Genomic DNA, 25,947 nt, shown 5'->3' on the forward strand with positions numbered 1-25,947 from the left:
ATACCTAAAAAAGTATGCATAGTTGCAAATGTTTTGGTATTGATCATGGTAGCTATGCTGTGGCCCGCCAGTTCTGTGATTCTTACTTGCTTTACGTGAAATAAGAGATTTGTTCCTATTGCTACAAAAATAAAATCCTGACTTGTTATTTGATAACAGTCATGCACTGAGTCAGTTAACTCTTCAAAGGTCAAATAATAATGCAGTTTGGTATAATTCTTCCTAACTGGATGGCAGAGGCAATAACTGTATCTGGCATGGCTGTGGCTGAGCTGAATAAAGATTACTTTTCACCTGAGGTGGCTGAGGCACTTTTGGAACTACAAAGGAAATGGAAATGGTTTTCTGAACCTGAGTTAATGCTCTGTTTGGAAACCAAACAAACAAATATTTCAGAAAACTGTAATCACTGCTGAAAGGGTGGCACTTTAGAAGTAGGCACTGGCTGTACTCAGATACATACCACATTGTCTTCTTATTTCAAATGAATCATAAATATAAATGCTCCTTTGGTAAGTATCAAAATTTTACTCTGTTTATGAATGTAATGACATTGTTTCAAAATCCTGCCATCAGTCCTTGTTAGCAATCATGCAATCATGGTTTTGTGGCTGTGGCTCCTTTTTAATATTCCTCAGGTTTTTCTCCTTGGTGATTGTTTTTATCCAAGCTCTCAGCCACTGAAGAAATTACACTTAAAGTCCAAGCAGTCAAGTGGGCATTCAATGACATTAAAGAAATATTATCTGTTGATTTCACTAGGAAGGAAGAGCCAGAATCTTCTATTGTAAATGAGACCCAAGACTGACGTTGTCATCTAGCTACCAAGGCTGTCTGTATGTGTATTTGCCTGTGTCTTAGTGCAGCCACATATAATTCTCAATTTTCACAGATCGCAGCTGGATATGGGGTGTTTCTGTGTGATAAATTTCTTTCAATTACTTAATAATAAGAAGCTGCTTCCTTGTAGCAGGGACATCAATCCATATTTGTCAACTTCATGAACTGATCACCATGGCTCCACCACTCTGTTGATTACTTCCTTTGGCCCATACATAAGAAATGTCACAAATATTGGTATTATTTATTTTATTTCTGCCAACATGAGCTTGCTTTTCTGCCTTGCTTTGTTCACAAGCCAAACCTGAAGGATTAGTTGGTGAGGCATGGAGATGCTGTAGTAACCTGTGGAGAGTGTGTGTGCAGAGAGTACTAGTTTCTTTGTGGGGGCAGAAGGATTGTTTTTATCTTTGACTGTAGAAAGCTTTACTGGAAGTCTGGTTGGTTTTGAAGGAAAAAAGAAAAAGTCAAATGGTTGTGAGCTCCTATTCAAGAACAATTTCTTGAAGACAGAAGAAGACGAAACCAAGAGAAAGAGCAGAGATGTGCAGAATATTAGTGGCGAGAAGCCAATGCTTAGTGTTGTAGGTCTCTTTCTGAGACAGCTCAAGCACACACGGTGGCTCTTACTGTCTTGTCTGAGATTTGACAAAACCGTACCACCTCTATGATATTGGTGTAGGGTGAGGTGAGCTATCTCTTGGTCTGCAACACTACTGTAGAGCACATTTTTGTTGGCCAGTTAAGCCACACTCTTTTTACCAAGAGGTCAGAGAGAGGAAACCAGGCTGGAGAGTGACAAGAACCACAATTTCATTTTTCCATGTAGTGTTGAGGATGTGACTGAGGTGGTGGGAGTGGTGGTGTCCCCTGACTTGTTCCTGCCCAGTGATTTTCAGGATCAGGGCAATAAGAAAAGTCAGAAGTATCCTGGTAGATGCCAAAGTCCTAATTTATGATGAACAGAAGAATTTGCCTTTTTTTCTCCTCTCCTTCTTTCATAGTTTTGATTCCCTCCAAAATCTGTTTCCACAGGGGGCTGAAAAAAGACAATCAGACAGAAATAACTAGTACCTTTATTATTTGGTCCATCCACACATTCGAATTTCATGCACCCTGATGTGGATCTTCTAAATCCTAGTTCCATTCTGCCCTTGATTGCAAGGCATGAACTTAACACAGATCTAGATGAGGGCTACCAGAACTTCCTGTTTCCAAACAATTCAGCACTTTCCTTCTGTACCTTCTTGTTAACTATTTCTGTAGTGGTCTGAACTAGTCTCGAACTCCTGGCCAAGATACAAGAGACATTTTGATTTTAATGCCATCTTAGTGAGAAGTGATACGACACACAGTTGGACACTTGTTTGAAAAAGTAGGGGTTTGACCCTGGTTACGTTTTCAATTATTGTTACTTTATTCCCAGTAGCAGAGGTCAGTCAGTCCCTGCATTATTAATGCATAATAAAATCACCCAGTTTGCTCCCAAGCTGAGCACCAGCACCATTATCTGTCCAAAGTACAAGCCTTTGTTTTCTTAGCTGTAACCTGCTTGGTTATAAAAACTGCCTTAAGCTATTGCTCAGATTTCTTCTTTTTTTTTTTTTTTTTCCTTCATGTCTGAAAAATAGTGACACTATTTTCAAGGAAGTCAAGGGCTTTTGAAGTGGAAATGGTACATCCTGTCTAAAGTTCCTGTACAGAAAGAACAAATTGTCAGGAATGGGAAATACAAGGCAACTACACCATATGATTGCACAAAATGACATGATGAATATGCCAATACTTCATATGCCCTTGGGAAGGAAAAACAAGCAATGTTGACTTTACCAAACTGATAGCTGTTTCTGTATTTATGGGATTACATTTTTCAAAGGTGGAAGTATGATGTTTGAGAAGGAAGATCATAAAGTGTGAATAGACACAGCTCATGCTAAAAAGAAATATTTTATTGCTTCTCTAGAATGGCTTTCCTTTACCTGGAACACAAGTATATTTTTTTTTGTAATGTGTCATACAGAATGTAGTTACATAATTTAAAGAAATATAATTCTCTGGTGTGCAGTTACCGTTATGTGCTCCCTTTATCATGTTCCTCAGGATGTACTAGAACACAGTTCTGAGTTGTCTGAATCAGGTGTAAGCCATGTGTCACAGAGGTTCAGAAAATGTTGGACAATAGCTGAAGTTTCTTGGGAGCCACCCCCACTCTGAAGGTGGGGAGCATCTTGCTTGTTAACTTCAGAGGGAGTAGGATTGAACTGGCACAGCGGTAGCGATCTCCACTCTCAAACCAGTACAGTTTCTGCAGCATCTTGGGCTGGTTGGCACAGCAAAAATAGCCATTAGCCATATTTGTGAATTTTGTTGCACACCCGTGATCACCTCTTCTGGCCCTTGCCCAGGGACCTCTCTCAGAACATCTTTGTAAATACCTTAACCCTCTGATCATCTTCAAAAACTTGAAGAAAATTTTCCTTCATCTTTGGAAGAAAAAGAAACCATAAGTGGTTTCCACACTTCTCCTGGCTTGCATGCAATCAACATTTAGTTCTGCATCAGCAGTGGGTGGGAGGTTTAACATGACTTGGCAGAACTAGCAATAGAAATAGAGCAAAAAATTTTGGATGAATAGTTTATTCACTGAAAAAGGCAATTTTGGGTGACTGGAAAAACTTGTGAGCCCCTGCTGAGTTAGGAGGATACTTTCAGATGGAATCTGAAAAATGGAGGGAGGGTGGGAGCTTGTTTCAGTGTTTTTAAATTAAATTCTTCGTTGTTTCTTGTTTTGTTTTGAAAATTGCCCACATTTAATTTAAAAATGGAAGATGAAATAGATATTCCTGAAAAAAAATATATTAAAAAAGAGTTGAAATATTTTAGCCAGTTAAAAAAATAGAGTTGTATTATTAAAATAGCTGGAAAAAGTGTGTTTCATGTTCACCAAATATTGTAATTTTTTCATTCATCCAATAAACAAACCAAATCAGTTATGTCATAATCTCGGAACAGGCATTTTACTCTGATGGTAGTAGCTTGATTCCCAAGTGGGACATCTCGGACTTGATTTTAACCCCATTTCACCTCAGAAGGAAAGAAGGTCACCAGCCAGGCTGGTTGTCTTCCAAAGCCACCTACCAATGCCATAAGTGAGCTGATGGAGGACACCTACAATTTCCACGGAATTCATCCACCAATTAATTATCTCCTGTCAAAATCTGCCCCATAATATGAGCAATTATTTTACAGTAACAGAATGGTAGCTCTGATAGCTTAACCTTTTTCATTGCAAAGTACATTATGGAAAGGATATTGACATTAAAGTCTTGAAGAGGCAAACAAACATTTTCCACAGTCTGGAAGACAAAAATTTTTATTCTCGTGCCCTCCCCTGTGGAAAGCAGCCCCCTTCAAGAACAGGTCCCAAAAGCCAGATGTGATGGACCACTGCTTACTTGCCCTCTCCTAAATACTTCATGAATATTTTCTTACCAGGTGATCGATCCCATTAATCTTAAACTTGGTGGAATCTTAACCACTTTCTGTATTATGCTGTATTGTCCACTAAGCTAAAAAGTTTTGTTGAGCTGACCTGTGAAGGCATTTCACAGTGACTATGACCCTTTAAAATTGCATGGTGTGAAGGATAATTAACTGGAGACTGTTGCAACAGCAGCATAGTATAAAATGACTGAGGTTTTAGAACGGGGAAAGTAATTTGCATTTTCTGATATGAATTTGGTTTAGAGTGATGATATTTCATGAAGGTGAAACACTTGGGTGAAAAGAAAGATCCAGAGTAAGAGTGAGACAAAAAGAAAATACTTTCATTGTAACAGCAGCTGGCAGCATGTTCTTCCTTCAGAAACTCTGCCTAGAAATTGTGATGAAACCAGGACTGGTGCTTTCAGCATCAACTATAAAAGCTGATACAGAGGAAAGAGCTATGAATTTTTTTATTGATTCAAGATCTGGAAAAAAAAAAAAAAATCCAGTAAATTTTATGATAACAGAATTTCATATAAGTGTTTTGGTATAAAAAAATAAGGTGAAATTAAATGCAACATCAATGCCTTGTACTGTAAGGCAGTTCTACATAACGTTTGTTTCAGTTTTGATTTAAAATGTTACTTTGTTCTATTTCCACATGTTCAACCTGAAAAATTCTCTGAAACTTTTTTTCCCAAAAGGATTCTTTTAATCTACAGGAGAAATTAATTTCAAAGTGTAACATTTCTCAGTAGCCGAAAATTTTCTTCTTTAAAAAAATCTTGTCTGGAATTTGGTATTTTACAAAAGCAAAGGCTTGAGTGTTCATATCACAAGTCAAAGATATTTTTTCATGAGATCCTATCAACCAACATAAATGGATATATGTTTTTTAACATGGGCCGAACACCTTTCACTGAGTATTGAAGTTATTTTCACAGTGCAGAACTCCAGGAGAGAATGGATTTGTCTTTATTTCCATTATACACCTGTTAACAGGATCAGAGAGTTAAAGCAGTTGTCTGGAGTATCATGAGGCTGGTGCTGTAGCAGAAATAGAGTTCACATTTGGGTTGATTCACAAATGTCAACAAATGACAGCTGCTCAGCTGCGGGACCTATGATTGTGTTTTCCTCCTGCTTTTCTCCATAAAAACATGTTTCGTTCTGGTGGTGACACAGGGCGATATGCCGAAAGGTATCCAGAAGCTGTGAAAGAGTCACAGTGCTAAAATAAAAAGAGCTGAAAAAGTGGAAGGTTTAATCTTCGCAAAGCCTGCATGAACAGTGTAATCCTCCCTGGACTTTCATTTCCAGGAACTTCACTGGGGTCAATGATGCTACAGCAGTGCCGTATAGAGCATAAACTGCTCTTTTATTTACATAGTGGGCATGGCCAAATAACAAATTAGGAAGATTTTGAAGGGAAGGGAGTTGTTTGATCACATTCACTATGCTTAGCTTTCTTAGCTTTAGAGTAAGACAGCTCTGACTTTGTAGTGTTACATTATATTCTGTCCTGCAAGTGAAATTATGGGAAAGGTGGCAAATGCTCAGGTAACAGTCTCTATTATGTAGTGTAATGTGGGATAACTTCTGTTATTTTGCTCTGTTCTGCTTAGGATTGCATCAAGGTACTACTTAACAGAAACGGTTCACAGGCTTTATCTAATCAAAGTTGGCATATATCAAGCAGACAGATATACCTGAAACAGCCATCCAAAACTCCATTCTTGGTCAGAAATGAGATACTGGCATTTTTAGGGTACAGTTTGTTTGACTGTAGTATAGATATCTACCTTCCACTTAGATACATTTTGTCCTAAAAATGCTTAGATCTTATCATTACTTTAAAAAAACACATGCACATAACATGCTTTAAGTTAGGTGAGATGAAAGCTTCTCCAAAAAAATCAGGGTCTATACTGTCTTACCTGTACGCAGCAGTGACTATGGAGCATGGAGCATGAACATGGTAGCTAAGGAAGCTGGAGATGCAGTATTGTTTGATGAGTCCTTACCAAAGCAGGTGATGTAAGCCTTTTAGTTGAGCAAACATATGAGTTTTCATGCTATACCATTTATCTGGGAAAAAAAAAAAAAAAAAAAAAAAAAAAAAAAAAGCTGGTAATACTGGTTTTGAGTTTGGTGGAAGAACCTCCCAAAGCAATGGGTATACATACGATATCGTGAAGTACCCAGTTTTGCAGACCCCAGCTCCTATGAGCGTGTCACTCAGCAATATTTTTAACTGAAAATTAGATGGGAAAGGTTCCTTGTACAGTACAAAAGAGAAATAAGAGCCTAGGAATGAGATGCACACTAGAGCCTGCTGAGTGGAGAGTTTCCTGTGGACATGAGTGAGAAGTAGCTGAGGAGATCCTAGAAAAAGGCATTTAATTGACATGTGAGGGACCACAGTAAGAAGCTACAATGTCTGGTAGGCAAGTGTCTATAGCACTCATCTGGAATGTGCAGATCAAATTTACATCCTTTCTGTGCTCATTTCACTGAGGATATTGTTCAAGCACCATGAAATACTCTGTGATTGGGCCTTCTCAATCCCTGCATGTGTTTGGGACACAGAGACAGAGAACAGCTTCATATTCCACTGCTTAAGATTTGCATCTAGGAAGGGGAGACTCTTTTTCCCAGTACCCAAGCCAATGTATTTTAAGTGTTTTCATATAAGGTGGAACTGCTTCATCGGGGGTGGTTGATAGAGGTGCACGTCAGATCAGTCTGCAATCTGATAGATGTGACAATTTCCTAGTTGAAGGAAGACACAGTTTAAAGTCAGCTAAAGCAGTTAGAGCTCCTAAACTCCACTGAAACTTTGCATTGTGCATTTTTTAGATACCAAAGTGCTGGTCTAAAATCTGGGCACTCACTTTAGGACTTCTTTGGAAACATGCATCAAGTGAGGCCCTGCTAGGCTTAGTGTAATAGATCCATGTAATTTTCCATGCATAGGGGTGGCTAGAAAGAAGTCTGTTTTCAGAAAATTACATTTTTTTTTTTTATGTTGCTAAAAGCAACATAATTCTGTACAGACTGGGAATACATAGATAAAATTACATAAAGTGATTTGAAAACAAAGGGATCAACTTTCACTCATTGCAGAACTTTTCCATTTCTTTATTTTTAATGTGTTGACGGAAGCAATTGTTTTCTGTTTTGTCATGTAAAGATGTGGTATGCATGATATGGCAATGGCTAAATGATAAAACAAGCCACATACCTGCCAAGTATATTGTGATTCTCTGATTCCAGCCCTGCAGGCTGGGGTTAAAATAATCCAGCTGGCTCAGCAATTGTGTGGAAGCCATTTATGGCAGCACTGCGTAAGTGGCAGGAAGGCTAACTCAGGTCTTCTTGTATTATTTTGCCCTCTTTGCCTTAAGCCCACTAGGACAGGATTTGCAGAGTCAGAAATGCTGATTCTTGTGGCTTCAGCTCCCTGCATTGTGCTGTCTCTGGCAGCACAGTCTAGCTGTTTATGCATGTCTATTACATCTCCTGAGGGCATTTGTAAAGGAAAACAAGCTGCCCCTTCAAAGAAGGTAACAAACAGTCCAAACTCAGCTGCATTTTACACAAATTATAGTGACTTGATTCCTACTGTGCCTCAGCCTGTGGCACAGAGTGTCTGGGACATTGTTGAGTTTTCACTGGATTTCACAGCTGCTCAGTAAAGATGTAACTTGTAAAATTTTTTTATGTGTGGGAGAGACAAATGCATATCTGCTGTGTATCCAATTGAATGACACGGATTCATAGGGTTACCTTAGCCTGCTAAGTCCTCCTCTTCCATCTCAGCCTGTGCATGCTGCATTCTGGGCATTGCAGTGTGGAGCTGCACTATAGCCTCAACTACTGAAATTTATGTTACCGTGATGCAGGCTGAATAACAGTACTTGGCTCCCCTAAAATGTCCTGCTCAGTGTTCAGGATCTTCAGGATGGAGCTCTGTATCTTTTATACCATACTTTAAATGCCAGTTCCTCAGCTCACATTGCTTGCTGGAGCACATAGTGCAATATATGCTGTTTGATGTTAACAAAAAATGTTCCACAGGCATCAAAAAGTGTTGATACTTAAGCACATGGTAAATAGGAACAAAATCTACCGAAATAAGTGTGCTTCCCTTCATCGTGAAATGGTAGCTACGACCATAAGAGCAAGGTCATTTTAAATAGTGTGTTCAAAGGGTAGAGGTGGAGTTTTCCATGGTGGAGATTGGGCATCCTAAACATTAGAGTGTTAGTTGCACAACACATCCTTTTCTGCTCTCTTTTCAGGCCACTGTATGTTTTGACTGCATTGAAATCTTTGTCCTGCAGGGTATTATTCAGATGTTAAATACCTCTGATATAATTTTTCAGGGTTTAGGTATCATTCATTTTGCCTGTCTTGATTCAGTTGTATGGTGGTGCCATTTGAGGTGACCTTGGGTATCTGAGACATTTCCAGAGGATTGGTTAGTATGATACTGGAGATTCGTCCGCTGCTATATTAGCAAATGGAGGCTAGGTACCTAATGCCTCAGTATGTGATGCTTTTATTTAGACAACTGAGTAAAGCCCCATGTGTCTATGCTTAGAAAGTGGTTCTAATCTCCTCTTTACAGACATAAAGATGAAGAAGCACTGTTTGGGTGTTATTCATCTCGTGATAGCGAAGACATCTAAAACAGCTCAGATGCATTGCAGCCTAGAAATGCCTGTTCTTCATTCCTTGATTTATTTATTTCAAAGTAGTTTAGGCAACTATAGCTCACATGTACATTGTAGACATTAAAAGTCAGATGATTTTAATTCCACCCTGGATGTAATACTCGATAAATAAAAGAGACAACCTGCTGTTGCCTAATCATAAGATCTCTGCTTAAAAACTACAAGACAACAAAGAAAGGCATAGACCAAATACAGCTGCGGAGGACAAAGTACCTTTGATATGCATGGTGTGTGACTCATTAATTGGCTACTGTTTATACCAATGTGGGCAATATGATAAAAATGTCATGACGTTGCAGTGCTGTAATATATCTGATTTTGCTGTGGACCAGTCAACTCCAGTCAGAATAGGCTTTTACTAGAACAGAGGCATCTGGTATTTGGGTATTTGTAGTAGACAATATCTATGAAAATTTGTTTTTCTTGTAGAGTTGTTGGATAAAGGCCAAACAACTAGGAACGAATATTTAATTAGTAAAGTCATACCAACCCATAGGATACTGTACCCTAAATTTACTTTGAGGTTACGTATACCAAGCATAGCTAATTAATCAATATGATAATTGGTTCATAAAAGATGAAAAAGATGATATCTATAAACTTTCTAGTTGTTTTTCAATAGGCATTGTATCACGTCCTGCATTCATATTATTTCTGATAAGCTGTGATTGTCACTATAAGAGCACTTGTATTTTCTTAGACTAATCTCGATTCTTTTCCTCAAGACAGTAGCTCATCATTTGTGTATCCTTTATGAACATGTATTTCCATTAATAATTGGATTATTTATTTGTTATAAGACAATAAACCAATAAAGCAAAACACAAACCAAGAAAAACCCCACCTCGTTGAATGACTGGAACTCTGCTGTGAAGTGTTCTTATTTTTTCACATCAATATCTTCAGCTTATGAAGAAGTTTGAAATATAACATGCTGTGCCCTATTTCTTTCTAGGTCTCCTATGTAAAAGCTATCGACATCTGGATGGCCGTGTGCCTTCTCTTTGTCTTTGCTGCATTACTGGAATATGCAGCAGTCAACTTTGTTTCACGGCAGCACAAGGAGTTTCTGAGGCTTCGAAGAAGGCAAAGAAGACAAAACAAGGTACAGCTGCTCTTTACTTGGGGTGACTTGAGTCTGACCTGACAGCACACTGACATGCAGTTGACTTCTCACCTCAGTTCTTCTTGCCCTTGCAGGAGAGTGTCATTCTACAGTTTCCTTTTGACTGTTTTACTCCTTGATAAAGAGCTGATAACAGGCTGCTGCATTTATTTGCAGTTCATGAAGTTATTGATAAATGTCAATATATTGGTCACTGATGCCAAGAATTTTATTCTCTTGCAATTGCTGAAGCAGCTGTACCTTTACAAATATGGTGCTACTCTGTGGCACCTACCAGTGGATAAGGAACCGTTGGAAGCAATGATATAAATAGAGGACTGATATTATTTCCTTGACATCATCCAGATGTGATGACATCACCACAAGGCTGAGTCCTGTCTTTTTTAGTGCTATCCTAGCTAGTCATGCTAAAATGGGAGACTCCTTAGGGTAGCCCATTGCAGAGTGATTGTTAGTTCTGCCCTGACTTTTAAACCACCCTCAACTGGTGTCTTTCCCACCTGAAACCAGGAAACATGGCCACTTTAAAAAAGAGAAGGATTAGGAGTATTTCTTCTCTAGATTCTACTGTTTCACCTTTTGTTACAAACTTTACATTTTTAACAAAGGTCCTATTTGTATCATTATCGCATCATTTTATACCAGTGACTGAAATGTAAAAGAGAGGCTTATTTTTAAACCAGATGTCAGTCTAGGAATATTTTTAGGAAGTCTGTCTATCTTTCTTGGTTTTGTTTTTGTTTTTTTTTTTTTTTCTTTGCTAAATGGAAAGACAAGAATAAACATTAAATTGAATTTTAGTCTAGTTATGATCATTCCCACAACTATAAAGGCTTCATCATGCCTTTATCTATGTCATTAGTTTTCAGTATCAGTAGGAACCTAGGTTTATGCTGTACATATGCATTTGCCAGGTGACGTAAATATTTGCTTGAGCTGCAGAAGTGCTTCAAGCCACAAATAATGGTTTCCTTTACAAGAGGGATGACAATAATGTCACAGGGCATTTGTGTTTTGACAGGCCTGTCTAATAAGTGTTCTGTAGCTAATGTAATATTTGATGGATGCTCTGGGAAACAATCCAGGACTGTTTTCTGTTTTAATATTATTGCCAGGTGAATTGAGATTTCTGTTAAAGATTAGATTACAGGAGAGAGCAGAAATGTTTGCCCGTCTGGAGGTACACATGCCAGATGTGATGCCACTGGACGTCTTTGTTTCCAAAACCAGCACAGCAGCAGCAGAAGCTGCTGTATGGGGTCTGTAATTTCAATTTTGGATACAATGTCTTCTTTAGAGATGAACAAGTAGGCAAGAATCCACCCTTGGTAAGTAACAGTATGTAGTGGCATCACTCAAAAGTTAGGAGGCTTTGGTCCATGGAAGTGGTCATTCATCTGCTGTGGGAATGATTATTCTAGTGACTGTTAAAAGAAAGTTATTTGAAACCAAATCACCAGAAAACCTGTGTTTATCCTAAGCTAGTTGGTACCTGGATTCTTTGTAAAATGGGTAATGCCCTAATTAAATAGAAGGAAATATTCTGATGGAGTAAGAGACACCTATTCAGTTACACAGGCTTGCTTTCACTTTTCCTATGAATCTGGTTCCACAAGTTTCAAAATAGGGTACAATGTTACTAAGGACTTCTCTTTAGAAGGTGTTCTCTGCATCTCTTTACTTGAGTTTGTCTCTCACAATTTTCTCAGTTTATTTTCCTTGAAGGTGATTCACCTTGTTTTGCATGATGGTCTTCTCTAACTGTGCCATTCTTCTCTTTGCCTGTTGTGTCTGTGTGTTGTGTTACCGCTGTGCTATTCTCATTCTTGCTGCTGCTATCTATGCTGACACTCTGGGGACAGGCACAGACTATGACTGTTGGGAATGAAAGCGTCGAGTCCGTGCGGCGCATGAATGGCTTGCGGAGCAAAGAGTCATCAGCTTACGGGACAGTGAATCAGACCGGCAATTCAAGTTTGAGGGTAAAACTGTAGCGAGAAAGAGAAAGCAAGAGATAGTTTTAGTATGGGCAACGATGTCATAAATCAGCAAAATGGATGATTTTGATGACATCGCTAGCAGTCTCTTGTATTCTCTTTGCTAAATGTCCCCACAAAATACACAGTACTGTCCCCGGCATGAACAGCAGTTTCATGTTGTACATTCCCATGGCCCATCCTTATGCTTGCTTTTTTCCACAGTTGGCTTGTGCCACCCCCATTCCAAACCTCCCATGGAAAGTGCGTGTATATTGGGTAGCCTGGTCCTGTAGGGCGAATGGAGGGGACAGGAGCTCAGGAAACAACTTAAGACAGTAAATTCCACATTGTGTTATCTTTCAGATGAGCGCATTCCAACAAAATTTAATATGTATAATGAAATGTATTTTTATTGGTATGGTATTTATTCCTGAACCATCAACTTGCAGTTTTCTTCCTCATGACGGTCTGAGCCCTGCTTAGTGGAGTATGAATAGCTATGAATGAAAAAAATGTATGTCATTGGTTTATTTTTATTTATTTGGAGAAAAGCCATGGGGTGGAAATCTTTTACACAGTATAATGTGTAGCAGATCAGAAGCAATATGATAGCGGCTGATAGATCTAGATTATGGATGAGTTGTGGAGGTAATAAAATCAGTGTTGGAGAGAGAAATGAGCTTAGAGTGCAGCTCACTGCTTGGTACCAGTGGCTGAGAAATAAAATGTATTCATTTAAATAAAATAGGACCAGGATTTAAATCTTTTAGGACCTGATTTCCCAGAACAAAAACATTGCCTGAGCAGCTGTTGAGCTGTAATGGGCCTCTGACTTTGATCAAGTTCTGTAAAGTTATGTGATTATATGATGCAGATGATTTCAGTGGATTTTGTACACTGTAAAGGGAATTAGTAGCTTTCAAAATCAAAGCAAAACCTACAGTTAATGTTACACAGCAAAATTAGAATAGAGGATTTGCAATGCAATACATTCACTGTCAGAGCTCCAATCTCAAGCAGTAGACTTACTGCTTGAGTAGAAGAGAGCCTTCATTTCTGTATACTTCCTATTGTAGAAATAATCATATTTACATATATACACAACTGGACATAAAAAGAAAATTCAGGGTCTCTCTAGAAGATATGACCAATATTACTGTGCTGCTACTGGAAATATGATGCCATACAACTACAAAACCAGTCCAAGTAAGTACTCAGTGTTGCGTGTCTTATCAGTCACAAAGCGCTAGTAGTCCAGCTAAGGTTTGCATAAGGCCCGGTCATCCCCCACTCAGGAAAGCTTGCAGAAACCTCTCTTCTGCTTTTGAATATTGTGCATTACATATACATCCAGGGCAGTATACAGAGGGGCCATGTCGCTGCAGTACTTTTGCTGCAAAGCCCTAAGAGCTGGAGCTGCACTGGTGTTGATTTCCCCTGGAGAACTCCCACCACAGAAGTGATGTGCACTTGAGAGGTGAACAGAGGAGACATACGAAGACAGAGGCAATGCTACCATAGCTGCAGCTCAGTACTTTTCTGCTCAATAGAAGGATGTTTATGTTCAGAGAACATAGCAACATAGCCTGTAGTGCCACAAGAAGCCTCACAAGCAGCAAGCTTGCCAATATGGCAAGAGAAAAAATAAGTTGTAAATCACACCTGACTGGGATTCCTGGTTTTAGCAGCTATACCTACGGAACAAGAAAAATACTGTTCTTGGGTTTGTAACCCTATACCTCTGTCACTGCTTTTGTTATTGCTTCTGCTGGGTCTTGTTCTTAGTGCTGCAACCCTCAGAATATTTCCTGAAAGCACAAGACACCTTAAGAGACCATCAGATCTCTTAAGTCAAAGATCAGACTGGTTAGTGCTTCTCTAGGAAAGTCTGAGTTGTAACGTTGGTGGTCCAGAAGTTGTATTTACAGATGAACCACTGATCTCTCATTTCATTAGAAAAAATTTCACTATCAGAACCTCTTGCCATCTTCTATACAGAATAAGTCCCTATATCCTCAGATAATCAGTGCTTCAATCTGTCTGCCTTCCCTTTGCAATTTCTGTTGGAGGAAGCATTCAGTGCTCGTCCTACAGATTTGTGTAGTCTTCTTGCTCATAGCGAAGTATACCCACCAACAGCAATAATTAACTGCTGAGAGAAGTGGTTGCCTATTTATTGTATATCATGATACTATGTTTTATATAATGAGAATACAGGCTGCAGAAGCAATGAGTCTGATGGTACTGTGGATGTAGTACAGTTTCATTATATTAAAGTCTAAATTTGCATAGTGTCAAATCACCTGAAAGAAAAGAACTTATTTTTAAAATATGATTTGTAATAATCAAACAAGATTTGCTTATTTTTCAAAATGATGGGTTTCCAGGGAGGCAAAACTCTGTTTACACAGGTTCAATCATCCCTTTTTGAAAACAGTAATTATTATGTTATATGATCAGTAGTCAAAATGAGTCACAGCACACTTGTATTCGTATCATCATCTCAAAGATGACTTTTTAAACTATATGTGTGATGATTACCACTGTAACCAAGAATAGGGGTTAAGTTTGGGACTGTTATTGTTAAAAGCAATACTTTATAACTTGAATGAAAAACTGTGCAGCTGGAGGCTGTGACAGACTTTAATCCCATGGGCAGGGAACACAGAGCAATACAAATAACAATGCTGCAGCCAAGGGGGTACACATGCATGCAGATTAGAAAAGGGAGGCACAAATAGTTTTTTCAAATGAAAGAGCTGGGACTGAGACTAAGCAATTACAGCAGCAGAGGATAACCCCACTAAGCAAAGATGGCAGCCCCTGGTCTCTGGATGGAGCTGCTGGTGGCAATGCGGGTACCCCAAGTGCCCAGACAAAGTCACTGAGACTGTCATGATAATACAGAATTTCCATCTTTAAAAATAAGAGGTATGCATTGAGTAACACCTATTTTCAAAGGCCACTTGTGCTGTTTTAATCATATTGAAATCCCTTCATCTGGACAACCAAATAAATCTCCAAGATTTTCTGGACTTGCTTATTGAAAAAAATCAGTGCCTCCAGCCTGACTTTGCCTTTAAAACACTTGGTACTACTGTCCCCAGTGGAAATTTTTGCCCTCTGGCATCCATGTGCATCGCACTCAGTGGCATGACGTGCACGCTTCGTGTTATGTAAGGTGCCGCATCATGTGAATAATGGAAATGTTCAAGGAAAGCCCTTTTTGCTGAGCTATTTTTGGTGCTCACCAAATGAGCTCAGACACATGAATTTCATTGTGAAAAATAGGAATCTGAGTCCAAACGGTTTTTTCTCTCTCATATCTTGCTTACTTAATGGATTAAAGAGCACATAGCTACTGCTGTAGATAAACACCCTCAGGATATTGTGGTTACTTTTATTACTCCAGGGCAATTGCATTAGCACTTTAATGTAACTGTGCAGAAAAAATCTAGTCGAAGATAAATACACCAAAATGATCATTTAGCTTGAAGCTATAGTCCCGCATATGACTGCAGAGAACCAGTTAAATAATAGACACAATACATTTCAACATGTTGCCATGTCACCTTGTGACTTCATCTGAATGTCCTTGCCTGTCTTTTTATTGTGAGCATAAATAGGCTAGGAATGGCCTAACATCAGTCAAAGTATCTTTATTGTTTATTAAATGGACTTAGTATGGTGAGTTTAGACATTTAAACAAAAGTATCATCTCAAACTCGAAAAACATCTTAATATAAATCCTTAGTCTAGCTATAGGCACAAGTCTAAAGAGAGACAGGAGTCCCCAGAGAAAGAATAACCTGTAGGAAAAGAAGCAGTTCAGCCATGGGGGTGGTATCCAAGCAATGGATTAAAATAACCTAGGAAGAGCAGTCGGTGCAGGTGTACAGACTAAGTTTACTGGAAATGCAGATTTTACAATGAAAAGCAAACACAAAGAATCAGTGGAAGAGAGAATTTTTTTTTTTTGTTATAAGGGCCTGTTTACAAGTGACATAAAAAGTCAAATAGAAGCTTTTCCCTCCCTTATTGGAGGAAGGAAGGTAAATAACCTCAAAACAAGTATCTGTGTTTCATATGTTTTACAGCCTCAGACACAATAAGATGATGAACTCTATGGAGTGGATTTTTCACACCAAGCCAAGAAAACAAAGGGAAAAAAGATAATTACATTTCAAGGGAGAGGATTCTGAAAAACAAATAAAAATGTCAGTACATTAAACATCCTGTAATCAAAGGCAGACTAATTTATAGAACATGTAATATCAGTTCCTTTATAGGAGAAGTCCCAGATATCTAAGCATTAATGAAAGCTGATAGAGCACAAGTGCACAAGCTGAAGTAATGGAATCTAGGTTCCAGAGTAGAGGCAAAACTAGAACAAAATTAGGAGAACAAATTACAACTCCTGAAAAAAAAAAAAAAAAACAGAAAACAGAGCAACAACAACAGCAGAAAAAAAAAAACACCACAGAAATTGAGGATGGGTAAAATATTCCTAGTCTAGAGGTAGAGGAAACCAGAGAAGTGGAGAAGTGATGGAGACTAGGTAAGTCTGCAGAATGGTGAATCTTTATATGCTCTGAAATGTTGAGACGTGCAACGTAGAGTACTCTATGGGAGCAGGGGACAGATAATCAAACTGTAGGAACCAGGCCCAAAACCAAAGCACCAAGTAGGACATGATATAGTACAGACTGATGTTGGCCACTTGCAAATACTTTATCAAATTACTCCTTAATGTTAAATAGGCTTTGAACAGGACATAAGCATTGTAAGGGGCTACAGAACAGTAATATTACAATATTTCAGATCTGTGATGACGAAGTGACTATGCTGCACCACCTGGGACAGGCAGGACTGGAAAAGCCAGAAGGAGTGCTTGCTAAAGTTTTTTTTTGTTTGCTTGGTAGTGTAACTTTGCTTCAGAAACTCCGAATCCTCTCTTGTACCTTCTCAGCATGCAGTGGCTAAAAGGATCAGCTCTGAACTGACAAGCCTCAGGGACTGAAGTTTGCACTTCACTTAAGCGAGTTTGTCCTGGTAGTTACTCATGAACAGCAGGAAACACACCAGAAATGAACTCTGCAGTTTTCCAGCTCATGAAAGGTACTCTCCAGCTGGGTGCAAATGTCTCATTTTTTATTATACCTTGGGGAGAGTGCAAACTGAAAATAGGGCAGAGGAAGCTGGAAAGATGCAGGAAATGGTGTTCTTATTTTTGATGCTTTAAAGCAACAAGAAGTGTCTTTTCAAGAACCATCTGCCACATTCACAAGCTTTTGTTTTCCAGATTATTTTAGAAAATCATGACTGGTTTGCTGGGTGTGTTCTGGCCCACCTCATTTCATGGAAAAAAAAAAAAAGTGAAAAAAATGTCAAATACATGTTTTACGATAAAAAAAAAATGAAGAAAGGGGACTTTGGGAGGAGCATGTTTAACCCAAACTGACCCTACCCAAAGCTCACAGAAAGAGGGTGAAAAACTATTGCAGTCCCAAGATTTAGGCTTAGGCTGCACAAGGGGTCAAGAAAACAACTTTGTTCCAAAGTTGTCTCCTTTGTTGCTTCCTTGTAGGTAGCTTATCTTTACTCTTTCCCTGCTTAGAGTCAGAACCCAATAAAGCCCTGATCTCAGGGTTTCTCACTGCAGTGATGACCAGGTCCTCTTTCCAATGACGGGGTGGAGACACCTGGGGGAGAACAGTTTCTGATCCCATGTTGCCAGGGGTCTGTCACGATGCTTCATATCAGTTCTGAGTTCTGTCTCAAGCCTCATTTTCAACAGCAGAGTATTTCAGCATGAATAAATACAGATTAGTATTTCTGCAAGAGAATTAAAAGGTTGGGCAGTTAAATCCAAGCATAATGCAGACTGAGAATACCAGCACTGTTGTACTCGTGCATTTCTACCCTGACTGGCAACTGTGCTCACCCTGCACATCTCCAGAGCATAGTACACCAGTTGTATCAAATTACATGGTAAATTGGTGAGATGGGCAAAGTGTTCAGTAGGATCCATGAAATGCATATTTACATCTGACCCAATTAGTCTCGTTCTCCACAGGGGATAGAAGCTGCTATTTGAATGTAATTAATTGTGAAGCATTCTGTAATGATGTTGTCCAAATGACATTGTGCAAAACCAAATGGTGTTAACTAGACTGTTGAAACCTCATGCTGTCTCAAGGTCTGAAAAACTTCATGGGTTCCAGTAAAATCTAGTTTTTATAGTACTTTTTAAAAAGTAGTGTTGAAGCCATTTGTTTCCCTGTCTTGTTTTCCAGAGGGAAAACAACATTGTTTAGTCATTCCTGTTCAAGTTAACAGCCATGGCTTATGGCAAACTGATCAGTCAGAGCCTGATTCTGACACAATTACTTTGATTTAATGATCAGACATGTTTATTTCACTTGATTCAATGCTAGAGCAAGATGTTATTTCCTGTAAATATGGGTAAATATGGATAACCATGCTTAAGTAGTATTTTTCCTGAAACCTGATATTCTTTCCTTTTTTTTTTTTTTTAATTTTTTGGGTTTTTTTTTTTTTTTGTAATAACACTAATCTATCTTGCACAAAAGAAGCAATTGGACAACTGGTAGTAGATGGATAGATGAACAAGGAGATTTTCTTTGCTGCAATATGAAGAGGGAGTTAGGGATAGTTACGCTGGAAGGAATAAACACCTTGAAACTCCACATAATCTGAGGGCTTGTTACTGAGACCTCCCAGAGTCCTCACAAAGACCCATTTCAAATTGGAAGCATCTGAAAACTGCTTGTGAAGCCCAGCCACAGGTCACTAAAAATTTACCAACCTCCACTCTGTGACTGGACATCTCACACTGAGATGTGTGTTATCTCAGAGCTGGCACAGCCCTGGATCTTCCCACACAACACTTCTTTACTACAGCAGGATCAATGTCAAGAAGGACTTACTCTTGAAAAGCTCAGTTTTCCAGTGGCTGGTTGAATGTATCTGGCATACTGAGTGTGCCAGAGTATTTTTAGCTCCTGGAGAAACAGATTGGAAAGGTCAGAAAAGGCTGCTGTGGTTGCCAAAAGACGTGAAGTGACAGAAGTCCAGAATCCTACCTATGAATTTCTTCATTGAACCTGTAACTTCTCTCTGAGCGATAGCATAGTTCTTCGAATCATTTAATTTCTAACTTGTGTATGTAATTTCTCATACAGATACTGTGTGTGCATCTGTACACACACATTTATAATCCACTTGCATAAGTGCAAGTTATTTTACCAAGATGCTAAGGTCTTAATTTCTCTGTGATATCATGGCAAGATTTATATGTTTGTTTTCAAGTCTCACTTCACTATCTTCAAGTGGTTCTCCTTGTAGTTTTCTGAGATAACTCTTTCTGCTAGTCATGGGGAAGTGCTCTGCCTGTGACTGATTCATTCATTTTCCTGTTAAACCTTCCCAAGCCTGCTGGTGGTAGAGACTGGCCTTCAGGTGCTCTGTCATCTTCATCTGTCAAAAGAATAACTAATTAAGAATGGATATCACAAACCCTGTTCATTAAAGATTATTTGAGTTGCACAAATGTGAGATCTTGCATGTCATTCTAGGAAAGCAAGTGATGCATTTCCTCCTCAGGATGTAAAGTCTTACAGGTGCCTACATGTAGCAGTCCTGATATTCTCTAGCACAAACTTTCTGAAAAATTAATCTATCTGTTTTCTCTTAACTTTTGCCAGCTTTCTCTTTCACTTTCATGGAGGGCTCACTTTTCTAATATGGTTTGTTTCTGTTGACAAACTGACAGGAAAGAGACGTACAACAGATATTTATGCAAAAAACCTGAAGAGTTTTATCACATTCATGGTCTTCATATTTTGCAAAGCACAGTGTAGAACCAGACACTAAGTCTCTTCACTTGCCTCAGCTGCAGAATTTTCATCTCGTAGGCTTTTTTTTATGCTGAGCATAGCAGGCAAGGAAATTATAGTGAGCCTAATCAAGGGTGATGACACGACAGGCTGGTGAGGTAGAAAGAACCTGAGCATCACAGGATGCTCTTTTAGAGCCCTTGGTATCTTCTGTCTGGAAGACGTACAAGGTCCTAATACTCTTTTTTCGCCATTACATACCTAGTTAGATGAATTAAGATGCATTTGTCTGGTCCCATCTGTTTCATTGCATGTGCAGCATGAATGCTTATACTGCATAAGTACTCCGTCCAAACTTTGAAATGTTGGTGATCCTGGCACTGTCACAGGACTTCACATGCGAAATCTGGGGGACATTCTTGTGTTGGCAGATATTTACACCAATGAGTGGATACTCAAGACTTCTGAAAATCACTTCGTGCTCTTGCTCAATAATTTTACAGCCCTACCAATAGGCTATATAAATATTTCCTATAGCCTTCCGGTGGCTCTTGCAGAAGACAGTTACTTTTTGTGCAAGCTTTTCAAGTTCTTGCCCCATCCTTTACAGAGGAGTAGTGACAAATTATGCATCTGTTCAACTGCAGTTTCCTTATTGGACCATAATGTCAGCTAATCTTCCATCAGACAGGTCCCTCCTTGGGTATTTGTGCGTGTGTGTGTGTGTGTCTAAAATGAAAAAGCAGAGGAGATGTACCATATTTTAGATACTGTTCTCCCTACACTGGCTTTACACTGTATTTCCCACATAGATCACCGGATTTCTTTTGTGCCTGTCTAACTAGTAATTGCCAGTTTCCCCCAGGCTCTTGTATGCTGGCATGTCCTGACATGTCTGGGCTTCAGCTTTTCTGGTTTTATTAATTCTAGTTCTCTCTCCGAGTCTCTTATATTTGGGTATCATGCTTCTCACTCCAGGTGGCCTCACCAATATTTCTAGTAATTATTTCCCAAACAAAACTAAAGAGGATTAGCTGCTTCTTGATTTATCTTCTACCTTCAAAATTATTGCTCTATATAGTTTTTTTTTTTAAATACTTCTCAACCGTTTCCTACCAAACATGAGCTTAGCTGCTCTTCCTATCCCGTTTGTGAATCTGTTTTTTGGCTTTACAGCCTACTCAATGTGTTTTTCATGCAGCATTTGTTCTCAGCTTAAACTTTCTACCTAGCAAAAGTCACATTTCTTATCACAAACCCCATAAAACTGGATTCCTATCAGAAATACAGATCTTTATTATAGAATTTTTAAAAACGTTTGTAAACAATTGGTTTAGTAATTTTTACAGAAAGGTATAATATTGCATTTCAGGTTTACATCTTAGGCAAAATGAAATTGTTACCTGTTTAAGCTAAACATGCTGCATTATAATCAGAAGGCAAAGGGACTTGTTAGGAACATTTCTTCTGGTCATTATCCAAACTTAGAAGCCAAATAGCCAGTGTAGCACTGAAATTCATGGGGCAGCTGTTCAGCAACTGGCTGCATCTCTTCACTGTGAGAAGCTCCATCTGGAGATGACAAACGCCAAGAAGGCTGTCCCGTGTTAGGCCAGAGATTTGCCTGGTGCAGGAAGCTCTCCGTGACAGCAATATGTTTTCAAGGCATCCTCCTGGGCTCCAGGACTTCACAGCTCAAGGACTTTCTTAGCCAGGGGTAGTGTTTTTGTGATGAGTAGCCTTTACTATTTATGGATAGACCCATCAGCTCAATGTGATGATTTAAGAATTAGTAGAACACTTTTCTTAAACTTGCTATGAGTTGTTCATATTATCCCCTCAGCACATGTGGGATTAGGAGTGCACATGGCCACTGGAGCCACCAGAGAGCATGTCAGGAGTTAAAAGGGTGTTGGAAGTGGAAAGAGATCTTGTGCGAGGTTAATCAAGAAATAGAAATAACCAAAGCTGTGTATTAGTTGAAAGCAAACAGAATTACTAATGGATTTGCAAACTGTAATTAATGCCTATTCACAGGGTTCAGTTGGTATTTGTCATGAACAAAGAAATACTGAATTCAGGGACTGTGGCTGCAAGGAGAGCAGAGTTGAAAGAGAAAGGAGGAAAGCTATTTATGCTAGGTTTGCTTCCTGATATGAGATACTTCTGTTTATACAATTACATGAACAAGATCAGGAACAAATTTAGCGTATTTAAGGACTCAGCATAAGCTAACTTCATCCCGCTATTTCAGATTTCTCAGATGGTGGTTGGGGAGATACTCGTGGTCCTCAGCCCATGCAAGAAAGGAAGCAAAAAGAGTGGGGGAAAACAAGATTGTTTGCTCCCATAATTAAAAAAAAAAAAAAAAAAAATCATGAAACACTAAGTCAGTGCTGCTGTTCCAAATCTTCATCTTCACATAGACTTCAGATCTTACATAAAAGCAATTGATTAGCCAGCTGTTGTAGTTCTTTTGTAAAATGCTTTTGAGCACTGCCATTTTGTTCCTTATTTTAGAAATGACCTAGATTTGTCTGTCATGAACTACGGTGGAGTCAGTTCTGTATTTTTTGCTAATGGGTTGGTCTTTTATTATTCTGCCCTTAGTGTTACCTGTGCTGGATGTTCATGTGGTGGAGATATAAACTATACTTTTTCATAGGGACCAAACAGGAGTGTGAAGAAAGAGTAATAAAAAGTCCAGAGAGGGTAGTTTTTTGCAGGCACAGAAAGTGTTGTCTTGCTCCCTAGCAGCAAATACTTTTTTTTTTTCAAGTTTGCACAAAGGATGTTTTTTTCCCCAAATACATGACAGCTCTTTTAAGATGCCCTGGTGCTATATGCTCCTATTCTTCTATTATTTCTAGATATTGGGGATGCCTGTTTGTGTTGTCTGTCTCTTATTTGCTCTTTGATCTTTGTTCACTTTCCCTCATGGCTTATATTGTGTTATTTTGTTGTAAAAATAATCTATTTGAATTTTGCTTTTTGATGCATTGTCTGATGATTCTGTCACCCTTCTTTGTTCTGTTGCTGTTTTTCACTTTATCTGGTGAGCTATCTTGTGGGTATTTGCATAGCTGGGGTTGAATATCAGACATATCATGACAAAAGATTTTTTTCATCAGATGCTGTGTTTGAACCTAACAGCTGTTATTTCCTGAATATTTTTTCAACCTCATGTGAGGCTAATACATCGTTTTATTGCATGTGGCATCCCAGGCACTGTTCTCAGATTTTCACTTTTTTTCTGTCACTGCTATACGTTCCTTGCTGCCCAACCTGATCTCGTGAGTGTGTCAGATATTCACCTCTTTCAGCTGTGAAACAAGAACCTAGTTCTTGTGCAGTGAGGTCTTATTCATCTGAAGGGAAGTAGAAAGGTATTTTAGGGGACATATCACACCTTATCTCTTATGTGAGCCAGGAACTGCCTTAGCCCGAGGCAGACATCTCCACTCCCAAAGTTCTGTACCCCAGGGGTACAGGGGTGCCCGAAGGGTAATTGGCATGCTATGGTGGGATGTGAATTAAGACCTTTCTTTTCCCACAAGTCCCCTCCTCTTGCCTTCCATATCACAGTGGAGATGTCTTAAGAATTGGCACCAAATTAATATGAATCTGGGAATCTTTTCTGCCAGCAGCTTTCAAAGCTTCGAAGCAAAGAGGCTTAGACTTTAGCCTCTTTGCGTGTTTAAAGCATTACAACATAGAGAAAGCTGTTTGGCCTGAACGGTTATTGATTTCTATTCTGTTCTTCAAAGTACAAACACAGAATTGTAGGATGGCAGGGAACAGGACCAGAAGAGCCCCTGAGAGCCAGCTGGCAGAGCCAGCACCAGGCAGTACACTGGGAGATTTACAGCTGCTGAAAATATTAATCAGTGCTGTTAAACAGTTTCTTCTGTAATGTGCCCAATATATCAGGAGTGAGTTTAAGAGAGATTTGTGAGGGATTGTTCCTCAGGGAGACTGAGCTGAATTGTGTCTCTTTGTGGATGTGCTGACCCGCAGCTGAGTATTTCTGATTTACACCCTGTAATTCTCCTTGACTTGCAAGTACTTCTGAAGCAAAGGTCAGTAAAAAAGTCTCTGAACAATTATTTACCATTCTGGACAGGAATAGCAATAGGCTCTTTCTATCCTAAGGCTCTTTGGTTCCCCCTCCTTCTGCAGCAGCACAGGTTACAGCTGCCGATATGCTACTGAAATACAGCTGCACAACTTTGGATTTTGTAACTCGTGCCAGTCTCCTGCTGAGCTGTCTTCTTTCTGAGTCCATGTTCTCATCCTTTCTTAGCACTGAGAACTGCCCTTCACCTTATAGCCCCTTTTAGGGGTTACTCCCAATTTTAACTTCTGTCTGGATTTAGGAAACAATTTTTCAACACATAGATGAGGAGCCAGGATTAATCCAATACTTATTTTGACAGTGATATAAAACCCTTAAATACATGATTCAGTCTAAAAATAACCTGCCTGAGCAATTAGCTCAGTAATCAGACATTTAAAAAACAGTGGCAAAAGAGGAGAACTACAGATTAAGATGCACAATGATTTTCTTTATTTGACAGAAAAGCATACAGAATTTTAATTACGATCAGGAGATTTTACTTCTGCTGCAAATACTCATGTGCGTTGCTAACGTGACAACTGTGGTTTGACAAGGAAGGACCACACAAGGCAAGACTTGAAAACTGGCAGATAGGAATATAGTGACTGTTTCATTTTGGGCCCTGCAAGTGAACACGTATCTGAAATGAATATGTGACAAGTGGGGAGTATTGGATTTCTGTGTGAGGAGTTGACAAGTCAGACAAACAGCAGCCATACATTATCTGCAATGGCAAAAAGATCACATCATTTATAACCTTTGAAGCAACAGGAAAACTGAACGCAACATCATCTTATAATGATCTAAGAGAGAACTGTCTCTTTTTTTTCTCTCCCTGGTTATATATAGCTGTTAGAGAGGGCTCCGCTGAGCGGAAAATGGAGCATATGATCAAGGGCAGTCCACTGAGTCAATTTACTGACTAATACTGTAGATTATCATGTCAAATATATAGCACCAGCAGTATGAACAATAATGAAGCCTAGTTTATTTCTTTTCTGTAAATTGAAATGAAGATGTGATTGGAATTGTCACACCTTGGATATACGAGCCGGATTCTGTTAATCATCCAAAACAAATTGCCTTATTCTTTATATTGACATTTATTTTAGGAGTCATTCCAAGACTGGCAAGCTGAAACCATCTATTTGAATGTGTCAAACACGTTTAAAATATCCTCTAGACAGCTGTCCCCTCAGGTGATGGTTCAGTGGTCTCATGCTGTGAAATACCTGTTCCCCTCAGACCCAAAGAAGGGATAACTCAGCCTTTCATCCTGTGGGGAGAAATTAATCAGTCTAACACAATTCAGAGACACTGCAAATGAGCTTTGGGATCATCAGTAAACTATCCATCCATGAAGCCAACCTGGCAAGAGGCTAATAGAAAGGCCAGACAGCCATTGACAACTTTTCATTGCCTGGCTTCAGAGTGTCAGTGACCAAGCACGAGGAGGGGGATATTGCCAATACTGTCCATGGGCCTTCTTCAATTACTTTTGTTTTCTTTCCAAATTGAAGGAAGAACATATCCATGTATTTTGTAAGGGTTTTTTATGGCCTTGATCAGTAAGGTGGTATTTTCTGTAACGTCAAATTGAACACCACCTGAAGAGAAAGCAGAGTTAGCAATATGTTAAAATTTCCACTCCATACAGAAGGGGTTCATTTTCACTTAGCTGTACAATACCAGGGTTCTTGTGCTGTGCTGGTGTCCAAGTGCCAGGAGAGGTTTGTAACACCTCTCCTATAAGGATAGACTGAGAGAGTTGGGGTTGTTTACCCTGGAGAAGAGAAGGCTC

At 39.1% G+C, this 25,947-nt stretch overlaps 1 protein-coding gene across 6 annotated transcripts in view; it reads left to right on the forward strand.

Moving 5' to 3' along the window:
- Positions 1-25,947, forward strand: part of GLRA2 (glycine receptor alpha 2) — a 127,900-nt gene that overhangs the window by 87,929 nt on the left and 14,024 nt on the right. For 4 of the 6 annotated variants that reach the window (XM_032983894.2, XM_032983893.2, XM_032983897.2 and 1 more), the window contains exons 8-9: positions 10,021-10,170; positions 12,054-12,173. In XM_032983894.2, coding sequence (XP_032839785.1) covers positions 10,021-10,170; positions 12,054-12,173 — 270 coding nt within the window. The remainder of the gene's footprint in view (positions 1-10,020; positions 10,171-12,053; positions 12,174-25,947) is intronic. The other 2 variants (XM_032983896.2, XM_032983895.2) reach the window with 1 other exon arrangement.

The sequence above is a fragment of the Tyto alba genome, unplaced genomic scaffold (genome assembly GCF_018691265.1).
Source record: "Tyto alba isolate M040663 unplaced genomic scaffold, T.alba_DEE_v4.0 Super-Scaffold_14, whole genome shotgun sequence".
NCBI classification, from domain to species: Eukaryota; Metazoa; Chordata; class Aves; order Strigiformes; family Tytonidae; genus Tyto; species Tyto alba.